This window comes from Ranitomeya imitator, chromosome 4, assembly GCF_032444005.1.
Source record: "Ranitomeya imitator isolate aRanImi1 chromosome 4, aRanImi1.pri, whole genome shotgun sequence".
In the NCBI taxonomy this organism is placed as follows: domain Eukaryota; kingdom Metazoa; phylum Chordata; class Amphibia; order Anura; family Dendrobatidae; genus Ranitomeya; species Ranitomeya imitator.
The window spans coordinates 246,420,946-246,447,573 of NC_091285.1; the positions used below are offsets into that span (position 1 = coordinate 246,420,946).

At 45.6% G+C, this 26,628-nt stretch overlaps 1 protein-coding gene across 1 annotated transcript in view; it reads right to left on the reverse strand.

Annotated features, from left to right (window-relative positions):
- The window catches only part of WASHC4 (WASH complex subunit 4), a 178,439-nt gene that overhangs the window by 144,924 nt on the left and 6,887 nt on the right, over positions 1 to 26,628 (reverse strand). The window contains exons 2-4 of the mRNA XM_069764473.1: positions 6,564 to 6,703; positions 2,085 to 2,138; positions 389 to 454 (exon numbers count right to left, since the gene is read on the reverse strand). Coding sequence (XP_069620574.1) covers positions 389 to 454; positions 2,085 to 2,138; positions 6,564 to 6,703 — 260 coding nt within the window. The remainder of the gene's footprint in view (positions 1 to 388; positions 455 to 2,084; positions 2,139 to 6,563; positions 6,704 to 26,628) is intronic.

Below are 26,628 nucleotides of genomic sequence, written 5' to 3' on the forward strand. Positions count from 1 at the left end.
GAGCCCTGAGAACCACCTCCTACCTCCCAGCATCCGCGCCTCTTCATTTGATTAGCCGGGTGTGACGTCATCTTTTCAGTGTGATGCACAGGTGACGTTGTGCCAAGACAACAATCAAAGGTGCCAGGAAGGCTAATCAAAGAACCAAGAATGACGTTTGAATGATTCGCACCAAGTGTACTTATGTTCTATGGTAGAACTGCTATAACCCAAGCCTTGCAGTGGTCATTTCTCTGAAAAACAAGTTTGTAGTGTCTAAGATCCTGCAGCTTTCTGTGACACCCCCATCTCAGGAAGATCAAGTTACAGCAGCCCGAATGGGAGGAGGCAGCACGCTTCTTGGCTGAACAGGAACCACATTTCACCAGTAAAGACAAGCATACCTTACCTCATACTTCAGTTTCTTAATCTCACAGCACAAGGCGGCGTACACAGTGATGACTTTATTTAAAACCTAAAATGATAAAATAGACAAGCACTTCAGGAAAAAACAAAAAACTATAAAGGAAAAAAAACATTTAAAAAAAATGGAATACAAATTACAGAAATGTAATGACTTTTTCTATACAACTGTTTTCCTCATCGAAGCATGTCTTACCAAGATATACGACAGGGCGGGCGGGCCGTCGGGCCGACAGGGCGGGCGGGCCGTCGGGCCGACAGGGCGGGCGGGCCGTCGGGCCGACAGGGCGGGCGGGCCGTCGGGCCGACAGGGCGGGCGGGCCGTCGGGCCGACAGGGCGGGCGGGCCGTCGGGCCGACAGGGCGGGCGGGCCGTCGGGCCGACAGGGCGGGCGGGCCGTCGGGCCGACAGGGCGGGCGGGCCGTCGGGCCGACAGGGCGGGCGGGCCGTCGGGCAGACAGGGCGGGCGGGCCGTCGGGCCGACAGGGCGGTCGGGCCGCCGGGCCGACAGGGCGGGCGGGCCGTCGGGCCGACAGGGCGGGCGGGCCGTCGGGCCGACAGGGCGGGCGGGCCGTCGGGCCGACAGGGCGGGCGGGCCGTCGGGCCGACAGGGCGGGCGGGCCGTCGGGCCGACAGGGCGGGCGGGCCGTCGGGCCGACAGGGCGGGCGGGCCGTCGGGCCGACAGGGCGGGCGGGCCGTCGGGCCGACAGGGCGGGCGGGCCGTCGGGCCGACAGGGCGGGCGGGCCGTCGGGCCGACAGGGCGGGCGGGCCGTCGGGCCGACAGGGCGGGCGGGCCGACAGGGCGGGCGGGCCGACAGGGCGGGCGGGCCGACAGGGCGGGCGGGCCGACAGGGCGGGCGGGCCGACAGGGCGGGCGGGCCGACAGGGCGGGCGGGCCGACAGGGCGGGCGGGCCGACAGGGCGGGCGGGCCGACAGGGCGGGCGGGCCGACAGGGCGGGCGGGCCGACAGGGCCGTCGGGCCGACAGGGCGGGCGGGCCGTGGGGCCGACAGGGCGGGCGGGCCGTGGGGCCGACAGGGCGGGCGGGCCGTGGGGCCGACAGGGCGGGCGGGCCGTGGGGCCGACAGGGCGGGCGGGCCGTGGGGCCGACAGGGCGGGCGGGCCGACAGGGCGGGCGGGCCGTGGGGCCGACAGGGCGGGCGGGCCGTGGGGCCGACAGGGCGGGCGGGCCGACAGGGCGGGCGGGCCGTGGGGCCGACAGGGCGGGCGGGCCGTCGGGCCGACAGGGCGGGCGGGCCGTGGGGCCGACAGGGCGGGCGGGCCGTGGGGCCGACAGGGCGGGCGGGCCGTCGGGCCGACAGGGCGGGCGGGCCGTCGGGCCGACAGGGCGGGCGGGCCGTCGGGCCGACAGGGCGGGCGGGCCGTCGGGCCGACAGGGCGGGCCATCTAACATATGGTAGGTTACATCTCAGAATGTAGACAGTGGCAATTTCATTTCATCTTGCTATGGATGAACATAGTGGGAAAAAAAAGTTCAACCACATGGATCCCTCAGAGCGGAAAATAGTTTCCATATTTTTCTAACGTGCCCAATTTTTGGTTACATACAGCCAATGTAAAACATTTTTCTTTATTCCGTATGGATCTTAACTATCCTTAATTCCAGCATAAGATTAATCATATAACTAAAAGAATTCACCTTCAGCAGTGTTGCATTACCTTATTTTCTGTTCTGATGAGTTCCAAAAGGGAAGACTGTTCATATGGCACAAGCTGAGATAGGGGCAAGATTGTAATAGGTTAAACCATAGAAACAAAAGTCAAAGAAGAATTAAAATGATACAATTAAACGGTAAACACTACATGACACACTCCCAAATTTTCTGTTCAGGGCTCCTCTTATTTGAGTTTTATTTCTACAAAAAGATAACAGGAAATCTCTTAATGCACTAAGAAAACAGGATTCTTTCTCCTAGTGTATAAATCATGCAATAGTGAGCAGTCATGTCATCCAGCATGACAGGAAGACAATCATTTATCACACAAAGCCTGGGCCTCAGCATTTCTCACTTATATCATTTTTAAAAAAAATAAGAAACACAGTTTGAAAGAAGGCCATCAAAGTGTATTGAAGGCTATACAAAAAATAAATAGTATAACAAAATGCCAAAATTATAGCTTATCAATCGAGCACAGGAGGCAGGTCTCAGCCAACAACTCTCTGGGCAGTGAGCATTGAACGGTGATGTTCCTCACAAGTTCAGAGTGCCTGAGGATGTGTACAGGGAGGGAAGTACAGAAGACACAAAAGTAATGCAGGCTCCACACATTATAGTAACACTATCAGCAAGTGACTCTGGTCATCTGCGGGTGGGGCTGGACTTTCCAGAGTGCTATATTACATTGTAATAAAGGAATACAAGATATGAATCATTGCTCCTTTGTGGTGCCAGAACCAGCATCTCTAACATTATTGTCTGCAGGAGAATCTCAGAATAGCACATAAGTGGAAAATTTGTTAGAAGGGAAAAACAATGTGTCCAGTGATTTATCCATCTTGAGACTGTATAGGAGTCTCAGGGTGGTGCTTTGTAGGTAGAGTGGGAGTGCATTAAGGTGGGAGTGAGGAAGTTGTGGGGCGGATATAGCTCTGGCAGAGAGGCCAGAGCACACTGTCTACAATAGTCTAGAGGGAGGGCTCAGAATCTAAACAGTAATAGACCACAAGAATGGCTTGGGGGTGCTGGAGGGAGGCTAAGAAAATGGAATAAAAAGACAGGGTGTTTTGGGGAGTTAATTTTTTTTTCTTTCTTTGTGCCTGGATAACCTCGTTAAGCCTAAAAATTGGGCCTGAAGTGCAAAATAAGTTATTGGGACCTTGGATTTAATTAATTAATACTGGAATTGAGTGCCGATCATTTGTTCAGAGTAATGTGATATCAACTAAAAGATGCTTGGAAACCAGAAAAATAGTTAGACCCCCTACAAAATAACTTTCATTGATATATTAAAAACATATAAAAGTCAAAGATTGAACACATCAATCTTTGTATTTCGGCATCTGATCAGGATTAATCTCGTTATGCTAAACATTGATATTATACAGACCTTTCTAGTCCCTAGTTGTCCTTTCTTTCACCCTACTGACAGCTGAGGTTGGCTCCCTTAGTGCTACAGTTACAGTCTGCCTGACCCAAATCAGACAAATGCAACTGGTGCTCCATCAATATGGAATAGTACAGATAGAAAATCAACCAGTGGAATTGAGATATCCTGGAGCACCGTATATACTTGAGTATAAGCCGACCCGAGTATAAGCCGACCCGAGTATAAGCCGACCCGAGTATAAGCCGACCCGAGTATAAGCCGACCAGAGTATAAGCCGACCAGAGTATAAGCCGACCAGAGTATAAGCCGACCAGAGTATAAGCCGACCAGAGTATAAGCCGACCCGAGTATAAGCCGACCCGAGTATAAGCCGACCCGAGTATAAGCCGACCCGAGTATAAGCCGACCCGAGTATAAGCCGACCCTCCTAATTTTGGCACAAAAAACTGGGAAAACTTAATGACTCGAGTATAAGCCTAGGGTGGAAAATGCAGCAGCTACTGGTAAATTTCAAAAATAAAAATAGATACCAATAAACGTAAAATTAATTGAGACATCAGTAGGTTAAGTGTTTTTGAATATCCATATTGAATCAGGAGCCCTATATAATGCTCCATACAAAATATGCCCCATAGAATGCTGCACAAATGTTGATTATGACCCCATAAGATGCTCCATACAGACATTTGCCCCGTATAATGCTCCACAAATGTGGATTATGGCCCCATAAGATGCTCCATACAGATAACTGCCCCATATAATGCTGCACATGGCCACAAAAGATGCTCCATACAGACATTTGGCCTGTATAATGCTCCACAAATGTGGATTATGGCCCCATAAGATGCTCCATACAGATATTTGCCCCATATAATGCTGCACATGGCCCCATACAGATATTTGCCCCCATATCATGCTGCACATGGCCCCATAAGATGCCCCATACAGATATTTGCCCCCATATCATGCTGCACATGGCCCCATACAGATGCCCCATACAGATATTTGCCCCATATAATGCTGCACTGGTCACATAAGATGCTCCATACACATATTTGCCCTATATGCTGCGATTAAAAAAATAAAAAAAATTACATACTCACCTCTCCAGCCCCCGGCACTTGCTATAGTCACCTGCTCCACGTTCCACCGCTGTGTCTTCCCGTCATCTGCACCGACGTTCAGGAAGAGGGCGGCGCGCACTAATCGCGTCACCGTGCCCTCTGTCCTGAGCGTCACTGCAGAAGACAAAAAGGTTCCAGCGGTGGAACAAGGAGCAGGTGAATATCGCGCACTGCCCCCGTCATACTCACCTGTTCCTGGCGCCATCGCTGCACGTCTGTTCCCCAGCGCCGCATTTTCTTCCTGTAGTGAGCGGTCACCGTTACCGCTCATTACAGTAATGAATATGCGGCTCCACCCCTATGGGAGGTGGAGCAGCATATTCATTACTGTAATGAGCGGTACCATGTGACCGCTCACTACAAGAAGAAGCTGCAGCGCCGGGGAAGCAGGGACCTGCAGGGACCACGCCAGGAGCAAGTGAGTATAATTAGACAGCCCCCGCTCCCCCTCCCCTGCCGACCCCTGGGTATGACTCGAGTATAAGCCGAGAGGGGGACTTTCAGCCCAAAAAAGTGGGCTGAAAATCTCGGTTTATACTCGAGTATATACGGTAATAATTTTTCCCACTGTCTTTCAACTTAAAATACTGAAAGTGACAACTTCACATATGGTATCCATCTGTTTTAACTAGTTACCGGAGATTAGTTTTTTATCCCTTTGGGATTGAACCAAAGGGATTTAGATAATAGTTTTTTTCTCAGCATGTTCTGAACCGGAAACTTTGGTACGGTGACTGCTCCATACATGGTATATAAGTTGGCCTGTCATTTGGAATCTTTAGCAGAGATATTCTACTATGCTTTCATTCCTTTACTGTCTGTGTCTATCTGAACTTCAGTAGGGTATGTATTAGGGCGGTCAGGGACACAGACGTCGAGCGGGGGCACCATTTCGCACAACACTAGGGTGCCGACCTCTGCTGACAGGTAGGGTAAGAGAAAAGGACAACTAGGGACTTGATATGTCTGTCTATATCACTCTTTGGGATCATTAGATTAACCATGATCAGACCCTGAAGTGCCCGGAGAGATTTTGTTGCTGAGGTGTTAAATATTTATGAGTTATATATGTTTTTAATAATATATTAATACAAGTTATTTGTTTAGGGGTTTAACTCTTTCTGGTTTCAAGGTCTATGGGGCCATGCTTCCTTATATAGGATTTGGTTGTCAATCTAAAAGATGCTCATCTGGCGCTACATCTGCAATGCATAGTAAAATCTTGGGGTTTTCTTTCAGGCATTTTGAACATGTCTGTGAAGGAAGCAACTAGGAGAATTATAGCTCCTTGCTGCTTTATGCCGTCATGTGTCACTTCAGACTTTTTTGTGAAAACCAAAGCAAAAGAAAAGTTCTAAGTAAAGAACATAATTTGCTTAAACACATGGTGATCTTTACAAACATCAATTTTACACCTAAAACACAATTGTGACTAAGACTACAAAATCTTAGGGGGATTTGATCACCAACAGGACTGTTCAAGTAGAAAAACTCAATATTTGTGCTGGAGCCCGTGGCAGAAATCTTGAGTTTCTGCTACAGGTTTGCAGCCTGAACTGCATTGTATATTGATTAGCCCCATTCAGTAGGGCTAAGCCACATGTGGCTACCTTCTATGATATACAGGTGAAATGTGCACAGAAACTGCACCAAAAAGTGACAATGGGTTTCAAAACCACAGTAACAAAAAATTTGAACAGCAATGTGGATTTCCCAATAAAGTAAAACAAACCTGATTAATCAAGATGTTTTCACCAGAGTATGGGAATAAAATAACTTGAAATGTCGCACCTCGAAATTGTGCAAAAATACTGCGGCTTTTGGCGTATTTATGCTCGTCCCGGCCAGCTCCGACAGTTTTTGCTAGAACTACAATAATTGTGTAACTACTTAATTAGACATTAGACAAAGGGCAGAAATGACTTAACAGTCCCATATACAAGTGTGAACAGAAGAGCTAACAAACCTTTAGCACTACTGGGTCCAAACTGAAGTCCCATACATCCCCGATAGAATCGTCCAGAGCATTTTCTATTCTTCGGAGCTGAGACGTGTATTCCTCCAAAAACTTCCCATAGTTTTTAAGTTGTACTTCTGCATGAATTTCTGTAAACGTACAAAAAGACAAAGTCAATGTTAAGCTGCAGACCTTTTTTTGGACATCTGAATAATGCTTAATACCCGTCACCGCCATCTATAGCATTTCTGTAGCCATCCTAAATGTGTTAGGGTTTATTGATCAAGATGATAAATGACTGTACAAAAAAAGATCAGTCTAAACTACACTTTTCTATTAAGCAGGATGATTCACTAATGTCAAAAGATAATGAGACCTACAGTGGGGAAAATAAGTTATTTGATACACTGCCAGTTTTGCACGTTTTCCCACCCACAAAGAGTGGAGAGGTATGGAATTTTTATTGTAGGTACACTTCAACAGTGATACCGAATTTAAAAAACAGAAAATTTCATCGTATGATTTTTTTAATAATCTACCCCTTTACCCCAGGGGTGGTTTGCACGTTAATGAACGGGCCAATTTTTACAATTCTGACCACTGTCCCTTTATGAGGTTATAACTCTGGAACACTTCAACGGATCCGATGATTCTGACAGTTTTCTCGCGACATATTGTACTTCATGATAGTGGTAAAATTTCTATGATATTACTTGTTTATTTGTGAAAAAAACGGAAATTTGGAGAAAATTTTGAAAATTTCAACTTTGAATTTTCATGCCCTTAAATCACAGAGATATGTTGTTACACAAAATACTTAATAAGTAACATTTCCCACATGTCTACTTTACATCAGCACAATTTTGGAACCAACATTTTTTTTTTGTTAGGGAGTAGTGGTAAGAGAGTGTACTCCTTGCTCGGGTTTTCCCGAGCACACTCGGGTGACCTCCGAGTTATTTATGACTGCTAGGAGATTTAGTTTTCATTGCCCCAGCTGAATGATTTACAGCTACTAGTCTGCTTGATTACATGTGGGGATTCCCTAGCAACCAGGCAACCCCCACATGTACTCAGCCTGGCTAATAGCTGTAAATCATTCAGCTGGGGCGATGAAAACTAAATCTCCGAGCAGTCATAAATACTCGGAGGTCACCCGAGCGTGCTCGGGAAAACCCGAGCAAGGAGTACACACGCTCATCACTATTAGGGAGTTATAAGGGTTAAAAGTAGACCAGCGATTTCTCATTTTTACACCACCAGTTTTTTTTTTTTAGGGACCACATCACATTTGAAGTCACTTTGAGGGGTCTATATGATAGAAAATACCCAAGTGTGACACCATTCTGAAAACTGCACCCCTCAAGGTGCTCAAAACCACATTTAAGAAGTTTATTAACCCTTCAGGTGCTTGACAGGAAATTTTGGAATGCAAAAAAAAAAAAAAAAATATATATAATAATAATAATAATAATAATAATAATAATAATATATATATATATATATATATATATATATATATATATACATACACACACAGTATATATATAACTTAACTTTTTTCACAAAAAAATGACGGTACTTCAGATCCATAATGTTTTATTTTACCAAGGGTAACAGGAGAAATTGGACCCCAAAAGTTGTTGTACAATTTGTCCTGAGTATGCCGATAACCCATATGTGGGGGTAAACCACTGTTTGGGTGCATGGCAGAGCTCGGAAGGTAAGGCGCGCCATTTGACTTTTCAATGCAAAATTGGCTGGAATTGATATAGGATGCCAAGTCGCCTTTGGAGAGCCCCTGATGTGCCTAAACAGTGGAAACCTCCCACAAGTGACACCATTTTGGAAAGTAGACCCCCTAAGCAACTTATCTAGATGTGACGTGAGCACTTTGAACGCCTAATTGTTTCACTAAAGTTTATAATGTAGAGCCGAGAATATTAAAAAATCATTTATTTTTCCACAAAAATGATTTTTTAGCCCAGTTTTGTATTTTCCCAAGGGTAACAGGAGAAATTGGACTCCAAACCTTGTTGTCCAATTTCTCCTGAGTACACTGATACCCCATATGTGGGGGTAAACAACCGTTTGGGCGCACGGCAGAGCTCGGAAGGGAAGGAGCACAGTTTTACTTTTTCAACGCAGAATTGGATGGAATCGAGTTAGGACGTCATATCACGTTTACAGAGCCCCTTATGTGCCAAAACAGTGGAAACCCCCCAAATCTAACTCCAACCCCAACAAACCCCTAACCATAATCCCAAACCTAACCATACCCCTAACCCAAACACACCCATAACCCTAATCCCAACCCCAATATTTCGGGCACATGACAATTTTTTGATCGCTTTTTATTCCGATTTTTGTTAGGCAGAATGAACAAAAACCAACAATTCATGAATTTCTTTTGGGGGGTGAAGTTTATACAGTTCTGCATTTGGTAAAATTGATAAAGCAGTTTTATTCTTTGGGTCAGTACAATTACAGTGATACCTAATTTATATAATTTTTCTATCTTTTGGCGCATTTATACAATAAAAAACATTTTTGCATCGCTTTATTCTGAGGGCTATAACTTTTTTTTTTTTTTCCTGATGACGCTGTGTGGTGGCTCTTTTTTTGCGGCACATGATGACGTTTTCAGCAGTACCATTTTTTTTTATATCAGTCTTTTTGATCGCGTGTTATTCCACTTTTTGTTCGGCGGTATGATGATAAAGCATTGTTATTTGCCTTGTTTTTTATTTTTATTTTTTTACGGTGTTCATTAAAGGTGTTAACTAGTGGGACTGTTTTATAGGTCGGGTCGTTATGGACGCAGCGATACTAAATATGTGTACTTTTATTTATTTTTTATTTACACAAAGAAATGTATTTATAGGAACAATATTTTGTTTCTTTATTTAAGAATTTAAAAAAATATATATTTTTTACACGTTAACTTTTTTTTTTTTTTTTAACTTTGTCCCAGGATGGGACATCACTATATAGTGTCAGATCGCTGATCTGACACTTTGCACAGCACAGTGTCAGATCAGCGATCTGACATGCAGTGCAGGAGGCTTCTCAGGTCCTACTTTCAGCAGGCACTGAGAAGCCACCTCCCTGCAAAACCCAGAAGGACCCCGCGGCCATCTTGGATCTGGCAGCCTGCAAGTAGGAGGCCCTCGTAACAACGCGATCACATCACATTGTTCTGAGGGTCTCAGGGAAGCATGCAGTGAGCCCCCTCCCTGCGCGATGCTTCCCTATGCCACCAGAATGCTGCGATCTTGTTTGATCGCAGTGTCCCGGGGGTTCAAGTGCTGGGAGCAGTCCGTGACCGCTCCATGCACATAGTGCCAGATGTCAGCTGTGATAATCAGCTGACACCCGGCCGCGCTCCCCCCAGGAGCGCGGATGATCGAATGAGACGTACTATTCCATCCATGGGGATTAGGGCCCGGGTCACATGGACGGAATAGTACGTCCAATGGTAGAAAGGGGTTAATTTGCATTTTATTGCATGAAATAAATATTTGATACAATAGAAAAACAGAACTTAATATTTGGTACAAAAACCTTTGCTTGCAATTACAGAGGTCAGATATTTCCTGTAGTTCTTGACCAAGTTTGCACACACTGCAGCAAGGATTTTGGCCCACTCCTCCATACAGATCTTCTCCAGATCTTTCAGGTTTCAGGACTGTTTGCTGGGTTTCATCTTCGGCCAAAGATTTTCTACTGGGTTCAGGTCTGGAGACTGACTTGGCCACTCCAGTATCTTGAAATTGTTCTTACGGAGCCTCTCCTTAACTGACCGCAAATTGCTGCGCGTTTCGGATCATTGTCATCCTGGAAGACTCAGTCATGACCCATCTTCAATACTCTTACTAAGGGAATGACGTTGTTGGCCAAAATCTCGCGATACATGACTCCATCCATCCTCCCTTCCATACGCTGTGACCTGTCTCCTCTGCAGAAAAGCTCCCCCAAAGTATAATGTTACCCCATCATGCTTCACGGTTGGAACGTTGTTCTTGGGGTTGTACGCATCCTTCTTAACCCGAACATAGCGAGTGGACTCGATACCAAAAAACTATTTTGTCTCATCTAACCACATGACCTTCTCTGTGGCCTTCTCTGGATAATCCAGATGGTCACTGTCGAGCTTCAAACAGGCCTGGACATGTGCTGGCGTGAGCAAGGGGACCTTACGTACCCTGCAAGATTTTAGTTTGAGACTGTGATCCCAGCTCTCTTCAGTTCATCGACCACTTTCTTTCCGTGTAGTTCTGGGCTGATTCCCGACCTAACTCAGAATCATCCTTACCCCATCTGGTAAAATCTTGCATGGTGCCACAGACCAAGGAAGATTGACTGTCATCTTGTGTTTCTTCAATTTTAACATAATGGTGACAACAGTTGTCCTCTCACCAAGCTGCTTGCCTATTGTCCTGTAGCCCATCCCAGACTTTTGCAGGTCTACAATTTTTTCCCGGTTGTCCCTTGACAGCTCTTTAGTGTTGACCATGGTGGAGAGGTTGGAGTGTGATTCAGTGTGTGAACAGAAAACATCAAACAATTAATACAGGTAATGAGTGCAGAGGAGGGATTTTTAAAGATAAGTTAACAGGTCTGTGAGAGCCTGAGTTCTTGCTGGTTGGTAGGTGATCTAACACTTATTTTGTGCGATGAAATGCAATTTAATTATTTCAAAAATCGACGGAAGTGTGAAAGAGGCCTTAGGGTACCGTAAGAAGTCCATAGATTCTCTCATCCAAGAGAAAAGGATTAATGACACTCTGATCCGCGTTTGATCAGAGTGCCAGCTTCGTGTGATCTGATTCTCTATCTTCTCCATTCTGTGAGTCCATGGAAATTGGACTGCGCTCAGATGTCATCAGAGTACAGTCCAATGATTTCCAAACACCCACAAACTTGAATGTGTGAGCGTGATCTGATTGCAAAAAAAAAAAAAAAACATCGGTCATCAGCACTGCTCATTGACAAATATTAGTCTGAGTGCTATATGGTAAAACATCGGGTAAAGCACTAGTAAGATGTATACGTGAGTGAGAACAAGCCCTTATATTGATAAATCTCTCCATTGTACCTTAAAGGGAACCGTCATTAGATTCATGCGGCCAGGACCACGAGCAGCATGAATCAGAGCCTGGCTGCACGATTGCTGTCAGGTATGTTTTTATTGTTGTTTCAGAAAAACACAGTTTGAAAAAGCCTGATGGAAAATATAGAGTAATAATAATCCAAGCTCAATTTTTGTGCGTTTTCTTTGTATTTTTGCATTCTGTGCAAGCCGGGGCGTGGCCTCCATTTCATGAGCTGGAAATTACATTTAAAGGTTTCCCCAAACTGGTGTCCATAGATTGGGATCTGGTCCTTCTGTCTGCCCTTATTCACACACTGAGGTGTGACTTCCCCACTCCTCCTCATCAAGATCAGTGGGAAAAATTGTTGATACTGATGAATCAGGGCCGAAAAGCCGGGATCTAAAGGGACACATCAGAAATGTCATTCCATTGCTGCAGGGACCGGAGTGAGATTTTTGGGGAATGACACAACTTATTATGAATTACAGAAGGTGTGGTGTGATGCCTCCGCCGAGCCCCTGTCCCGCTCAGATCGCCCCTATGTAGCTGAATTACAGCACTGCTATGAGCGCCGACCACAGGGTGGCGCTCACAGCAATCTGGCATCAACAACTATAGAGGTCTTCAGGAGACCTCTGGTTGTCATGCCGACGCACCGCCGACCCCCGATCACGTGACGGGTGTCACCTGTGCGCGTATTTCCGGCCCGATGGCCGGAAGCGCATGTTAAATGCCGCTGTCAGAGCTTGACAGAGGCATTAAACTGGTTAATAGGCACGGGAATATCGCGATTCCGCCCGCGCCTATTGCAGGCTCATGTCAGCTGTTCAAAGCCCGCCTCAAAGCAGGGGTTCTGCCATCGGACGTACTATTCTGTACGATGGCAGAAAGGAGTTTGAACTCCAAAAGTTTAAACATTTTGGAGAAACTCCAACTTGCATCACTTCTTGGGAGTAAAAGTTTTGATGAATTGGAGCCACGTTTTCCACGAAATGCTGCAGGGCTTCTGGGAAACTCATTCCTGGCTGTGATTGCGCAGCCAGACTAATTCATGAGGCCTGTGGTTTGGGCAGCATGACTCTGACGACATGTGCCCTTAAACTTTAAGGCCACATTCACATTCTCAGTATTTGGTCTGTATTTTACTTCAGTATTTGGTCTGTATTTTACCTCAGCATTTGGTCTGTCTTACCTCAGCATTTGGTCAGTATTTTACCTCAGCATTTGGTCAGTATTTTACCTCAGCATTTGGTCAGTATTTTACCTCAGCATTTGGTCAGTATTTTACCTCAGTATTTGCGAGTGAAAATCAGGAGTGGAACAATCAGAGGAAAAGTATAATAGAAACACGTCATCACTTCTGTATTTATTACCCACTCCTGGTTATGACTTACAAATACTAAGGTAAAAAAACTCAACAAATACTCAACATATGAACGTGGCCTTAGAAATAAGCGAACAAATGAACATTTGGTTCGGTAACAAGCACATGGCTGATTACTGCTTCTGTTCCACCATGTGGCATACACTTGTATATAAGCCAAACTTTAACTGCAACTTGAAGTTTTCATTGTATTTGATAAAGTCAATACTTAGAATAAAGATGTCAGCTTTAGCTTCTTGTTTATATGTCATGTCACAGAATTATAGGATTTTCCATGACATAGTGGCAATAACCAAGACATGGATATATGAAAGCTATAACTGGGCAGTTAACTTACAGGGTTACAGTCTGTTTAGAAAGGATCGTAAAAATTAGAGCGGAGTATGGGTTTGTCTTTATGTAAAGTGTTGTCTAAAGTCCACTTTAACCCCTTTCTGACATCAGACGTACTATTCCGTCCATGTGACCTGGTCCAATTTGACCATGGACGGAATAATACGTCTCAGCGATCGGCCACGAACACGGGGGAAGCGCGGCCGATTGCCGCCGGGTGTCAGTTGATTCTGACAGATGGCACCTGGCACTAGGTGCCAGGAGTGGTCACAGACTGATACCGGCACTTTAACCCCCTGAAATACTGTGATCGAACACGATCCCAGCATTCCGAAAGCCGGCACAGGGGCGGACAGCCCCTCTGCCTTTGCATCGGAGACCCCGCTGCGTGACGCAGGCTCCTGATTGTTGCTTTGGTGACCCGATGTCGTCATGACGACATCCGGGTCACCAGAGCTAGGACACTTGGTGATCATTCGCAGTGCATGATCACCAAGTCTCCACAACTTATATGGCATGCAGATGCTGCATCATCTGCATGCCATAGAAGCGATCAGCCTGCAAAAAATGATTGTCCCATAGTGGGACAAAGTATACAAAAATTTTTAAATAATTGTAAAAAATATTTTTTAAAAAACAAACAAAAATTCTATATTTATTTTATCTCTAAATAAAAATTTTAATGAAAAAAAAAATCTAAACAATAACAACCCTAAACAAGGCAAAAAACAATGCTTTATCAACATACCGCCAAACAAAAAGTGGAATAACACACAAACAAAAGGTGGTATAACACGATCAAATGGTACCGCTGAAAACCTCATCTTGTCCTGCAAAAAACAAGCCCCCATACAGTTCCATCAGCAGAAAAATAAAAAAGGTATAGCTCTTAGAATAAAGGATGCAAAAACAACTTTTTATATAAAATAGTTTTTATAGTATAAAAGCGCCAAAACAAAAAAATGATATAAGTGAGGTATTGCTGTAATCGTACTAACCCGAAGAATAAACCTGCTTTATCAATTTTACCACACATAGAACGGTATAAATGCCCCCCCAAAGAAATTCATGAATTGCTTGTTTTTGTTCATTCTGCCTCCCAAGCATCGGAATAGAAAGTGGTCATGTGCCTGAAAACGGTACCAATAAAAATGTCAACTCGTCCCGCAAAAAACGAGACCTCACATGACTGTCGGCCGAAATATGAAAAAAATGATAGCTCTCAAAATATGGTGATGCAAAAAATATTTCTTGCAATAAAACGGTCTTTTAGTGTGTGACAGCAGCCAAACATAAAAACCAGCTATAATGTCTCTTTCACACGTCCTGATATTTCCAGTACCGGAGATATCAGAATCCGTGTTTGTAATACATGCGGCACAGGTGGCATGCGTGTGCCGTATCAGTACCAAAAGGATCGGCACCAGGGAAGAAGAGTTACAGTAAGCGCTGTTCCCCAGTGCCGGGTGCTGAACACGGCTCTCATGATTCTCCCCTGCTCTGCCGGTGATCTGCGCAAGCAGGGTAGAATGATGAGAGATACATCTACTATATAATTGTCTAAGGGTCACTTCCGTCTTTCTGTCTGTCTGTCCTTCTGTCTGTCAAGGATATTCATTGGTCGCGGGCTCTCCATACTCCCCGCAGTCACCACTTACACAGGTTTTATGCCAGCGGTGCGGACCGCGTTATGCCACGGGTAACTCACTCCGTTACCGCCGCTATTAACCCTGTGTGACCAAGTTTTTACTATGCAGCGTCAATAGTAAAAACATCTAATGTTAAAAATAATTTTAAAAAAATTAAAAAATCATTATATACTCACCTTTCGCGATGCTCCGGTGACCGCTCCATGCAAGCGGCAGGTTCCGGTGCAGTGTATGAGAGAAGAACCTGCCATGACGTCACGGTCATGTGACCGCGACGTCATCACAGGCCCTGCGCGCCTGCGCGAGGAGCAGGAAAGGCCTGGGTTGGATCCGGGGACCGTCGGAGGGGGAGTATATAACTATTTTTTATTTTTTTTTATTTTTTTTACAGGGATATGGTGCTCACATTGCTATATACTGCGTGGGCTGCTATATACTGCGTGGGCTGTTATATACTACGTCGGCTGTGCAATATAATACGTGGGCTGTGTAATATACTATGTGGCTGTGTAATATACTGCGTGGGCTGTGCTATATACTGCGTCGGCTCTGCAATATACTGCGTCGGCTGTGCAATATACTACGTGGCTGTGCTATATACTAGGCAGGCTGTGCTATATACTACGTGGACTGTGCAATATACTACGTGGACTGTGCAATATACTACATCGCTGTGCTATATACTAAGTGGCTGTGCAATATACTACGTGGCTGTGCAATATACTACGTGGCTGTGCAATATACTACGTGGCTGTGCAATATACTACGTGGCTGTGCAATATACTACGTGGCTGTGCAATATACTACGTGGCTGTACAATATACTACGTGGCTGTGCAATGTACTACGTGGCTGTGCAATATACTACGTGGCTGTGCAATATACTACGTGGCTGTGCAATATACTACGTGGCTGTGAAATATACTACGTGGCTGTGCAATATACTACGTGGCTGTGCAATAAACTACATGGACTGTGCAATATACTACGTGGCTGTGCTATATACTACTCGGCTGTGCAATATACTACATGGACTGTGCAATATACTACGTGGCTGTGCTATATACTACTTGGCTGTGCTATATACTATGTGGGACTACGTGGCTGTTTTATATACTGCATGGGCTGTGTTATATACTACGTCGCTGTGCTATATACTACGTGGGCTGTGCAATATACTGCGTGGACTGTGCAATATACTACGTGGTTGTGCAATATACTACGTGGCTGTGCAATATACTACGTCGCTGTGCAATATACTACGTGGCTGTAATATACTGCATGGGCTGCGCTATATACTGCGTGGGCTGCGTTATATACTGTGTCGGCTGTGCAATATACTAAGTGGGCTGTGCTATATACTACGTGGACTGTGCAATATACTACATGGCTGTACAATATACTACGTGGCTGTGCAATATACTACGTGGCTGTGCAATATACTACGTGGCTGTGCAATATACTACGTGGCTGTGCAATATACTACGTGGACTGCAATATACTACGTGGCTGTGCTATATACTACTTGGCTGTGCTATATACTACTTGGCTGTGCTATATACTATGTGGGACTACGTGGCTGTTTTATATACTGCATGGGCTGTGTTATATACTACGTGGGCTGTGCAATATACTGCGTGGCAGTGTAATATACTGCGTGGCTGTGTAATATACTGCGTGGGCTGTGCAATATACTGCGTGGACTGTGCAATATACTACTTGGCTGTGCAATATACTACGTCGCTGTGCAATATACTACGTGGCTGTAATATACTGCATGCGCTGCGCTATATACTGCGTGGGCTGCGTTATATACTGTGTCGGCTGTGCAATATACTGCGTGGGCTGTGCTATATACTGCGTGGGCTGTGCTATATACTGCGTGGGCTGTGCTATATACTGCGTGGGCTGTGCAATATACTACGTGGCTATGCTATATACTACGTGGACTCTATTATACACTAAGTGGGCTGTGCTATATACTACGTGGACTGTGCAATATACTACGTGGATTGTGCAATATACTACATGGACTGCAATATACTACATGGACTGTGCAATATACTACGTGGACTGTGCAATATACTACGTGGGCTGTGTTGTACACTACGTGGGCTGTGTTGTACACTACATGGGCTGTGATATATACTGCGTGGGCTGTTATATACTACGTCGCTGTGCTATATACTACGTGGGCTGTGTAATATACTACGTGGCTGTGTAATGTACTGCGTGGGTTGTCCACTATACTACGTGGCTGTGATATATACGTGGGCTGTGCAATATACTATGTGGGCTGTGCTAAATACTACGTGAGCTGTGTTATATACTACGTGAGCTGTTATATACTACGTGAGCTGTTATATACTAGCTGGCTGTCTTATATGCTATGTGGGCTGCTATATACTATGTGGCTGTGGTATATACTACATGGCCGGCCGAGAACAATCAGCGACAGGCGCACTCCGGCCGCGAATTGGCGCAGGATTTGAACCATGCTTCGCTAATTGGTCGCACCCAGCCAGCCGAATTCTGTGTATTCATTGTATTATTCTAAAATCTTCATAAATAAACTACATACATATTCTAGAATACCCGATGCTTTAGAATCGGGCCACCCTCTAGCTTCAAATAATTGACTTTATAGTAGCCGAGTCTTTATTTACTATACAACTATCTGCTATAAAATTGTCTAAGGGTCACTTACGTCTGTCTGTCTTTCTGTCACGGATATTCATTGGTCGCAGCCTCTGTCTGTCATGGAAATCCAAGTCGCTGATTGTTCGTGGCAAAACGCCCACGACCAATCAGCGACGGGCACAGTCCGGCCGCAAAATGGCCGCTCCTCCTCCCCACAGTCAGCGCCCGCTCCATAATCCCCTCCAGTCAGCCCTCACACAGGGTTAATGGCTGCGTTACACCACGTTATGCCGCGGTGTAACACACTCAGTTAGCGCTGCTTTTAACACTGTGTGACCAACTTTTTTACTATTGATGCTGCCTATGCATTAGAAAAAATATCTAATGTTAAAAATAATACAAAAAAATCGTTATATACTAACCGTCCATCTGCCCCTCGAATCCACAACAGGCCTTTCCTGCGGCTCGCGACGTTCTAGTGACCGCTCCATGCATTGCCATCTCGCGGGATGCTGACGTGGCGGTCTCGCGAGACCACTATGTCATCATCTCGCGAGACCGCAAGGCACCGCGCGACCAATCAGCGACATTGGCGCGGGATTTAAATCCCGCTTTGCTGATTGCTCACGCCCAGCTGACATTGGCGCGGGATTTAAATCCAGCTTCGCTGATTGGTCGCGCCCAGCCTGCTCACACAGGGTAAATGCCAGCGGTAATGGACCGCGTCATGCCACGGGTAACGCAGTACGTTACTGCTGCTATTGACCCTGTGTGTCCCCAACTTTTTACTATTGATGCTGCCTATGCAGCATCAATAGTAAAAAGATGTAATGTTAAAAAAATAAAAAAACAAAAAACCTGCTATTCTCACCTTCCGTAGTCCGCCGAGCCGCGCACGGCTGCCGCTATCTTCCGTTCCCAGAGATGCATTGCGAAATTACCCAGAAGACTTAGCGGTCTCGCGAGACCGCTAAGTCATCTGGGTAATTTCACAATGCATCCTGGGAACGGAAGTTGGCGGCAGCCGCCCTTATCGCCAGAGCTTCGCTGGACTGGATCCCGGCGGGTGAGTATAGAACTATTTTTTTTTTTACAGCGATATGGTGCCCACACTGCTATATACTATGTGGGCTGTGTTATATACCGCGTGGCTGCTATATACTACCTGGCCAGTGTTACATACTATGTGGGCTGTGTTATGCACTGCGTGGACTGTGCTATATATTACGTGGCCAGTGTTCTATACTGCGTGGGCTGTGTTATATATTACGTGGCCTGTGTTATATAGTACATTGCCTGTGTTATATACTGCGTGGCGGCTATATACTGCGTGGGCTGTGTTTTTATAGTACGTGGGCTGTGTTATATACTGTTTGGGCTGTGTTATATATTGCGTGGCGTGTATTAACGCATCGGGTATTCTACAATATGTATGTATGTATGTATATAGCAGTCACATAGTATATAGCACAGGCCACGTAGTATTTGTCTGCTATATACTACATGGCTCCTATATACTACGTGGCCTGTGCTATATACTATGTGGCTGCTATATACATACATATTCTAGAATACCCGATGCGTTAGAATCGGGCCACCATCTAGTAGGATTAGAAATGGATAGGTGTCTTATAGACGCTTCTCCATTACTAAGCAGTGGGCTTGATGTCACCGATGACATCAACCCCACTTGCCACCGCTACAGGGCAAGTTCGAAAAGCCAGGCAAAACGCCAGAATTTTAAATTTTCTAATTTTTGTGTCTTTTCTGGGCAATATCCATGCCCCGTTACCACCCCCAACTGTGAGCTTTAGCAAGGCCAAAAATGGGGGGGACGCAAGGCTGCTTTTTTAAATGATTTAAATAATGAAAAAATATGGCGTGGCAACCCCTCTATTCTTGATATCCAACCTTGCTGGAGCTGACAGCTGAGGGTTGCAGCCCCCAGCTGTGAGTTTTGTCTGGCTGGTTATCAATAATAAGGGGGAACCCACGCCTTTTTTTTTTTTTTTTTTAAATTACCTTATTTATTTACAGCCCAGGAGCGGCAGATAAATACTCCCATCCGTCACTCCTATATAGTCCCATCAGCTACCACCTGTTGTCTCTTATTACTTATATGTAATTCTCATCATTCTACCCTGATCGCGACGATCGCTGGCAGAGCAGGGAAGACTGAGGAGAGCCTTGTGTAGCACCCGGCGCTGGGGAACAGCGCTTACTGTAATGCTTCTTCCCCAGCGCTTATATGTGTCACATAGATGACATCTGTGTGTTATATGTATGCACGAGTGCGGGACGTTTTATGGCACGTGCTGACATTAAAAAATGGACATGTCAGCGTGTTTCGCTCATGGACACACGGTCCGTGGAAACACAATGACATGTACACAGACCCATTCACTCGAATAAGCAAATAATGCTCCGTGTCTCACAAGTAGCACTGTACAGCCACATATGGGGTATTACCACGTTCATTAGAAATTTTGGGATACATTTTTTTGCAATTTTTCCCACTTGTGTGAAAATGTAAAATCTTTGGCCACAACTAAATTTTGGTGGTAAACATGTAGCTATTTTGCCCTCACTACCCAATGGTATAAAATTCTGTGACACACCCATGGGGTCAATATGATCACTGCACCCCTAGATGAATTAATTGAGAGGTGTAGTTCGTAAAATGGGGTTACTTATGGGGGGGGGGACGCATTGCACAACAACTTTTGGGGTCTAATTTCTCCTGTTACCCTTGGGAAAATTAAAAAATGGGGCAAAAAGATCATTTTTGTGAAAAAATATGATTTTTAATTTCTACGGTTCTACGTTATAAGCTTCTGTGAAGCACTTGGGGGTTCAAAGTGCTCACCACACATCTAGATAAGTTCCTTGGTGGGGGGGGACTAGTTTCCAAAATGGTGTCACTTGTGGGGGTTTCCACTGTTTAGGCACATCAGGGAGCCTCCAAACGCGACATGGCATCCGATCTCAATTCCAGCCAATTTTGCGTTGAAAAAGTAAAACGGCACTCCTTCCCTTCTGAGCTCTGTCATTGTTTTATTTTACCATGGGTAACAGGAGAAATTGGACCCCAAATGTTGTTGTACAATTTGTCCTGAGTACACCGATACCCCATATGTGGGGGTAAACCACTGTTTGGGCGCATGGCAGAGATCGGAAGAGAAGGAGTGCCGTTTGACTTTTCAATGCAAAATTGACTGGAATTGAGATCGGATGCCATGTCGCATTTGGAGAGCCCCTGATGTACCTAAACATTGAAACCCCCCACAAGTGACACCATTTTGGAAAGTAGACCCCTAAGGAACTTATCTAGTTGTGTGGTGAGTACTTTGACCCACCAAGTGCTTCACAGAAGTTTATAATGCAGAGCCGTAAAAATAAAAAATCATATTTGTTCACAAAAATGATCTTTTCGCCCCCAATTTTTTTATTTTCCCAAGGGTACCAGAAGAAATTGGACCCCAAAAAGTTGTTGTGCAATTTGTCCTGAGTACACCGATACCCCATATGTGGGGGTAAACCACTGTTTGGGCGCATGGCAGAGCTCGGAATAGAAGGAACGCCATTTGACTTTTCAATGCAAAATTGACTGGAATTGAGATATGACACTATGTTGCGTTTGGAGAGCCCCTGATGTGCCTAAACATTGAAACCCCCCACAAGTGACACCATTTTGGAAAGCAGACCCCCTAAGGAACTTATCTAGATGTGTTGCGAGAACTGTGAACCTCCAAGTGTTTCACTACAGTTTATAACGCAGAGCCGTAAAAATAAAAAATCCTTTTTTTTTCCCACAAAAATTATATTTTAGCCCCCAGTTTTGTATTTTCCCAAGGGTAACAGGAGAAACTGGTCCCCAAAAGTTGTTGTCCAATTTATCCCGAGTACGCCGATACCCCATATGTGGGGGGGGTGGGGGAAACCACCGTTTGGGTGCATGGCAGAGCACAGAAGGGAAGGAACACCGTTTGGAATGCAGACTTAGATGGATTGGTCTGCAGGCATCACGTTGCATTTGCAGAGCCCCTGATGTAACTAAACAGTAGAAAGCCCCAAAAGTGACCCCATATTGGAAACTAGACTCCCCAAGGAACTTATCTAGATGTGTTGTGAGAACTTTGAGCCCCCAAGCGTTTCACTACAGTTTTTAACGCAGAGCCGTGAAAATAAAAAATCTTTTTTATTTTGAAAAAAAAAAAAAATTCAACCGTAGGGGGAAAAAAGGGTAAAATAATCTGCAAATATTACTTTTATTTAAAGGGATATTCCCAATTATTATACAATGGTGTAAATACGCTCAGTTATGGGGTCAATTCTCCATCAATTTTACTGTCAAAGTGGCACTGCTGTACAAGGAGCTGCTCCATTCACATACATAGGGCTGTGTTGCACTTCCCTATACTGCAGATAGATGGCAGTGCTGCTGTGGAGAGGAAAAAATGCTGCTCCCCTGTTCTTTTGCAAGGTCCTGACAATCAGACCCCTTCTGATCATTAAGTAAAATATCATTATGTTTAATGTTGGGGGATCTACTTTAGGCTGGAGTCACACACAACGTATGAAAAAAATTGGTCCATTTTACACGGACGAGAATCGCAGAAATGTTCCCTGAACAGTGATCTGTATGTCATCCGTGTGCAGTGCGAGGGTGCGATTCTCTCGCGTGTGACATCCGTATGGCGAGATTTTCTTGCCGGCTTGCAAAATGTCAGTGAGACACATACCTCTCTGTGTTCATCTCATTAAATACATTTACATTTGACCAGCTTGATTTTCCTGAAATTGCCTGCGCCCCCCCCCCCGACAACCAATGTGCGAAAATTTCACACGGGCCAACTAGTTATAAATAAAAACAGAAAAGATTTCAAGGCAGGAAAGTACAGCCCTCATTTCTGAAAATGTCATTGGCATGCAGATTTCTAAAGGTGACAAGGCGATGTGATAAGGACATGCAGTAGACTGGACCTTCTACTGTAGTAAAATGCTGAGGTCACTGGGAAATGAGGATATGGGGGACTGTTTCATCAGGTCAGCACAGTTACAGAGGTTTCCTGTTATGAACTTCTGCATCACAGCAAAGATCAGATTTTTCTGCGATCCTGCAGATTTTTTATAGAAAACTCACAGTGAAATATGAAAGTGTTACACAAGCATAAGGTAGCCGATTTCACCCAATTTACAGTGGGTACGGAAAATATTCAGACCCCTTTACATTTTTCACTCTGTTTTACTGCAGCCATTTGGTAAATTCAAAAAAGTTATTTTTTTTTCTCCTTAACCCCTTCCCGACCTGTGACACAGCGTATGCGTCATGAAAGTCGGTGCCAATCCGACCTGTGACGCGTATGCTGTGTCACAGAATGATCGCGTCCCTGCAGATCCGGTGAAAGGGTTAACTCCCATTTCACCCGATCTGCAGGGACAGGGGGAGTGGTAGTTTAGCCCATGGGGGGTGGCTTCATCACCCCGTGGCTACGATCGCTCTGATTGGCTGTTGAAAGTGAAACTGCCAATCAGAGCGATTTGTAATATTTCACCTATTATAACTGGTGAAATATCACAATCCAGCCATGGCCGATGCTGCAATATCATCGGCCATGGCTGGAAACACTGATGTGCCCCCACCCCACCCCACCGATCGCCCCCCCAAGCCACCGATCTGTCCTTTACACTGCTCCGCTCCCCTCCGTCCTCCTGTCCGCTCCCCCCCGTGCTCTTGTCCATTCACCCCCGTACTCCAATCCCACCCCCGTGCTCCAACTACCCCCCCTGCAGTCCGATCCACCCCCGGTGCTCCAATCCACCCCCCCGTGCTCCGATCCGACCCCCCATGCTCCGATCCACCCCCGTGCTCCGATTTACCCCCCCCATGCTCCGATCCACACCCCCCCCCGTGCTCCCCCCACCCCATCATACTTACCGAGCCTCCCGTGGTCCGTCCTTCTTCTTTCCTGGGCGCCGCCATCTTCCAAAATGGTGGGCGAATGCGCAGTGCACCCGCCGAATCTGCCGGCCGGCAGATTCGTTTCACAGTGATCAAAAAAAAAAAAAAAAACTGAATGACCCCTGTTATGACCTGGTGGTTAGGAGCACCAGGAATGACCTGATGGTTAAACTCACAGGACAAGCTCTGGGAAGTGGGAACTTTGCTGACCGCAATCCCTAATCCTATCACACACACTAGAAATAGCCGTGGAGCGTACCTAACAGGCCTAGACGCCTCGGCACAGCCTAAGAACTAGCTAGCCCTAGAGACAGAAAAGAAAGCCTACCTTGCCTCAGAGAAATTTCCCCACAAATATTAACTGTGAGTTAAGATGAAAGTCACAAACACAGAAATGAAACAGGTATAGCAAAGGGAGGCCAGACTAACTAAATAGACAGAGGATAGGAAAGGTATCTTTGCGGTCAGCACAAAAACTACAAAAGACCACGCAGAGTGTGCAAAAAGACCCCCGCACCGACTCACGGTGCGGAGGCGCCACCCTGCATCCCAGAGCTTCCAGCTAGCAAGACAAAATCAAGAAAGCAAGCTGGACTAGAAAACCATGAACAGAAAATAACAAACGGGGACTTAGCTTCTTGCAGGAAGAGACAGGTCTCCAGAAAGATCCAAGAACTGAACCAGCACAGGAACATTGACAGCTGGCATGGAGTAACGATTTGAGTGGAGTTAAATAGAGCAGCCAACCAAAGGATAAACCACATCACCTGTGCAAAGAACCTCAGAAGCAGCAGCTTCAGTCACAGCCACCAGAGGGAGTCCATGGACAGAACTCGCCGAAGTACCATTCACGACCACAGGAGGGAGTTCAACAACAGAATTCACAACAGACCCCCCCCCCCCCCTTTGTCACCCTCATAGGTAGGGACAATAACAAAAAAATAAAGATTTTTTTTTTCTTCCACTAAGGTTGGGGTAAGAACTAGGGTTAGGGTTAGGGTTTTGGTATGTGCACACGTATTCTGGTCCTCTGCGGATTTTTCCACTGCGGATTTGATAAATCCGCAGTGCTAAACCGCTGCGGATTTATGGCAGATTTACCGCGGTTTTTCTGCGCATTTCGCTGCGGTTTTACAACTGCGATTTTCTATAGGAGCAGTTGTAAAACCGCTGCGGAATCCGCAGAAAGAAGCGACATGCTGCGGAATGTAAACCGCTGCGTTTCCGTGCAGTTTTTCTGCAGCATGTGTACATCGATTTTGTTTCCCATAGGTTTCCATTGAACTGTAAACTCATGGGAAACAGCTGCGGATCCGCAGTGTTTTCCGCAGTGTGCGCACATACCTTTAGAATTAGGCTATGTGCACACTGTGCGGATTTGGCTGCGGATCCGCAGCGGATTGGCCGCTGCGGATTCACTGCAGTGTTCCATCAGGTTTACAGTACCATGTAAACCTATGGAAAACCAAATCCGCTGTGCCCATGGTGCGGAAAATACCACGCAGCATGTCAATTCTTTGTGCGGATTCCGCAGCGTTTTACACCTGTTCCTCAATAGGAATCCGCAGGTGAAATCCGCACAAAAAACACTGGAAATCCACGGTAAATCCGCAGGTAAAACGCAGTGCCTTTTACCCGCGGATTTTTCAAAAATGATGCTAAAAAATCTCACACGAATCCACAACGTGGGCACATAGCCTTAGGGTTAGGGCTGGAATTAGGGTTGTGGTTAGGGTTAGGGGTGTGTTGAGGTTAGGGTTGTGGTTAGGGGTGGTTAGGGGTGTGTTGGGGTTAGGGTTGTGATTAGGGTTATGGCTACAGTTGGGATTAGGGTTAGGGGTGTGTTGGGGTTAGTGTTGGAGGTAGAATTGAGGGGTTTCCACTGTTTAGGCACATCAGGGGTCTCCAAACGCAACATGGCGCCACCATTGATTCCAGCCAATCTTGTATTCAAAAAGTCAAATGGTGCTCCCTCACTTCCGAGCCCCGACGTGTGCCCAAACAGTGGTTTACCCCCACATATGGGGTACCAGCATACTCAGGACAAACTGCGCAACAATTACTGGGGTCCAATTTCTCCTGTTACCCTTGTGAAAATAAAAAAAATGCTTGCTAAAACATCATTTTTGAGGAAAGAAAAATGATTTTTTATTTTCACGGCTCTGCGTTGTAAACGTCTGTGAAGCACTTGGGGGTTCAAAGTGCTCACCACATATCTAGATAAGTTCCTTTCGGGGTCTAGTTTCTAAAATGGGGTCACTTGTGGGGGGTTTTAGGCACACCAGGGGCTCTGCAAACGCAACGTGACGCCCGCAGAGCATTCCATCAAAGTCTGCATTTCAAAACGTCACTACTTCACTTCCGAGCCCCGGCATGTGCCCAAACAGTAGTTTACCCCCACATATGGGGTATCACCGTACTCAGGAGAAACTGGACAACAAACATTGGGGTCAAATTTCTCCTGTTACCCTTGGGAAAATAAAAAATTTCAGGCTAAAATATCACTTTTGAGAAAATAATTTTTTATTTTATTTTCATGGCTCTGCGTTATAAACTTCTGTGAAGCACTTGGGGGTTCAAAGTCCTCACCACACATCTAGATTAGTTCCTTTGGGGGTCTAGTTTCCAAAATGGGGTCATTTGTGGGGGATCTCCAATGTTTAGGCACACAGGGGCTCTCCAAACGTGACATGGTGTCCGCTAATGATTGGAGCTAATTTTCCATTTAAAAAGCCAAATGGCGTGCCTTCCCTTCCGAGCCCTGCCGTGCGCCCAAACAGTGGTTTACAACCACATATGGGGTATCAGCGTACTCAGGACAAACTGGACAACAACATTTGGGGTCCAATTTCTCCTATTACCCTTGGCAAAATAGGAAATTCCAGGCTAAAAAATCATTTTTGAGGAAAGAAAAGTTATTTTTTATTTTCATGGCTCTGCGTTATAAACTTCTGTGAAGCACCTGGGGGTTTAAAGTGCTCAATATGCATCTAGATTAGTTTCTTTGGGGG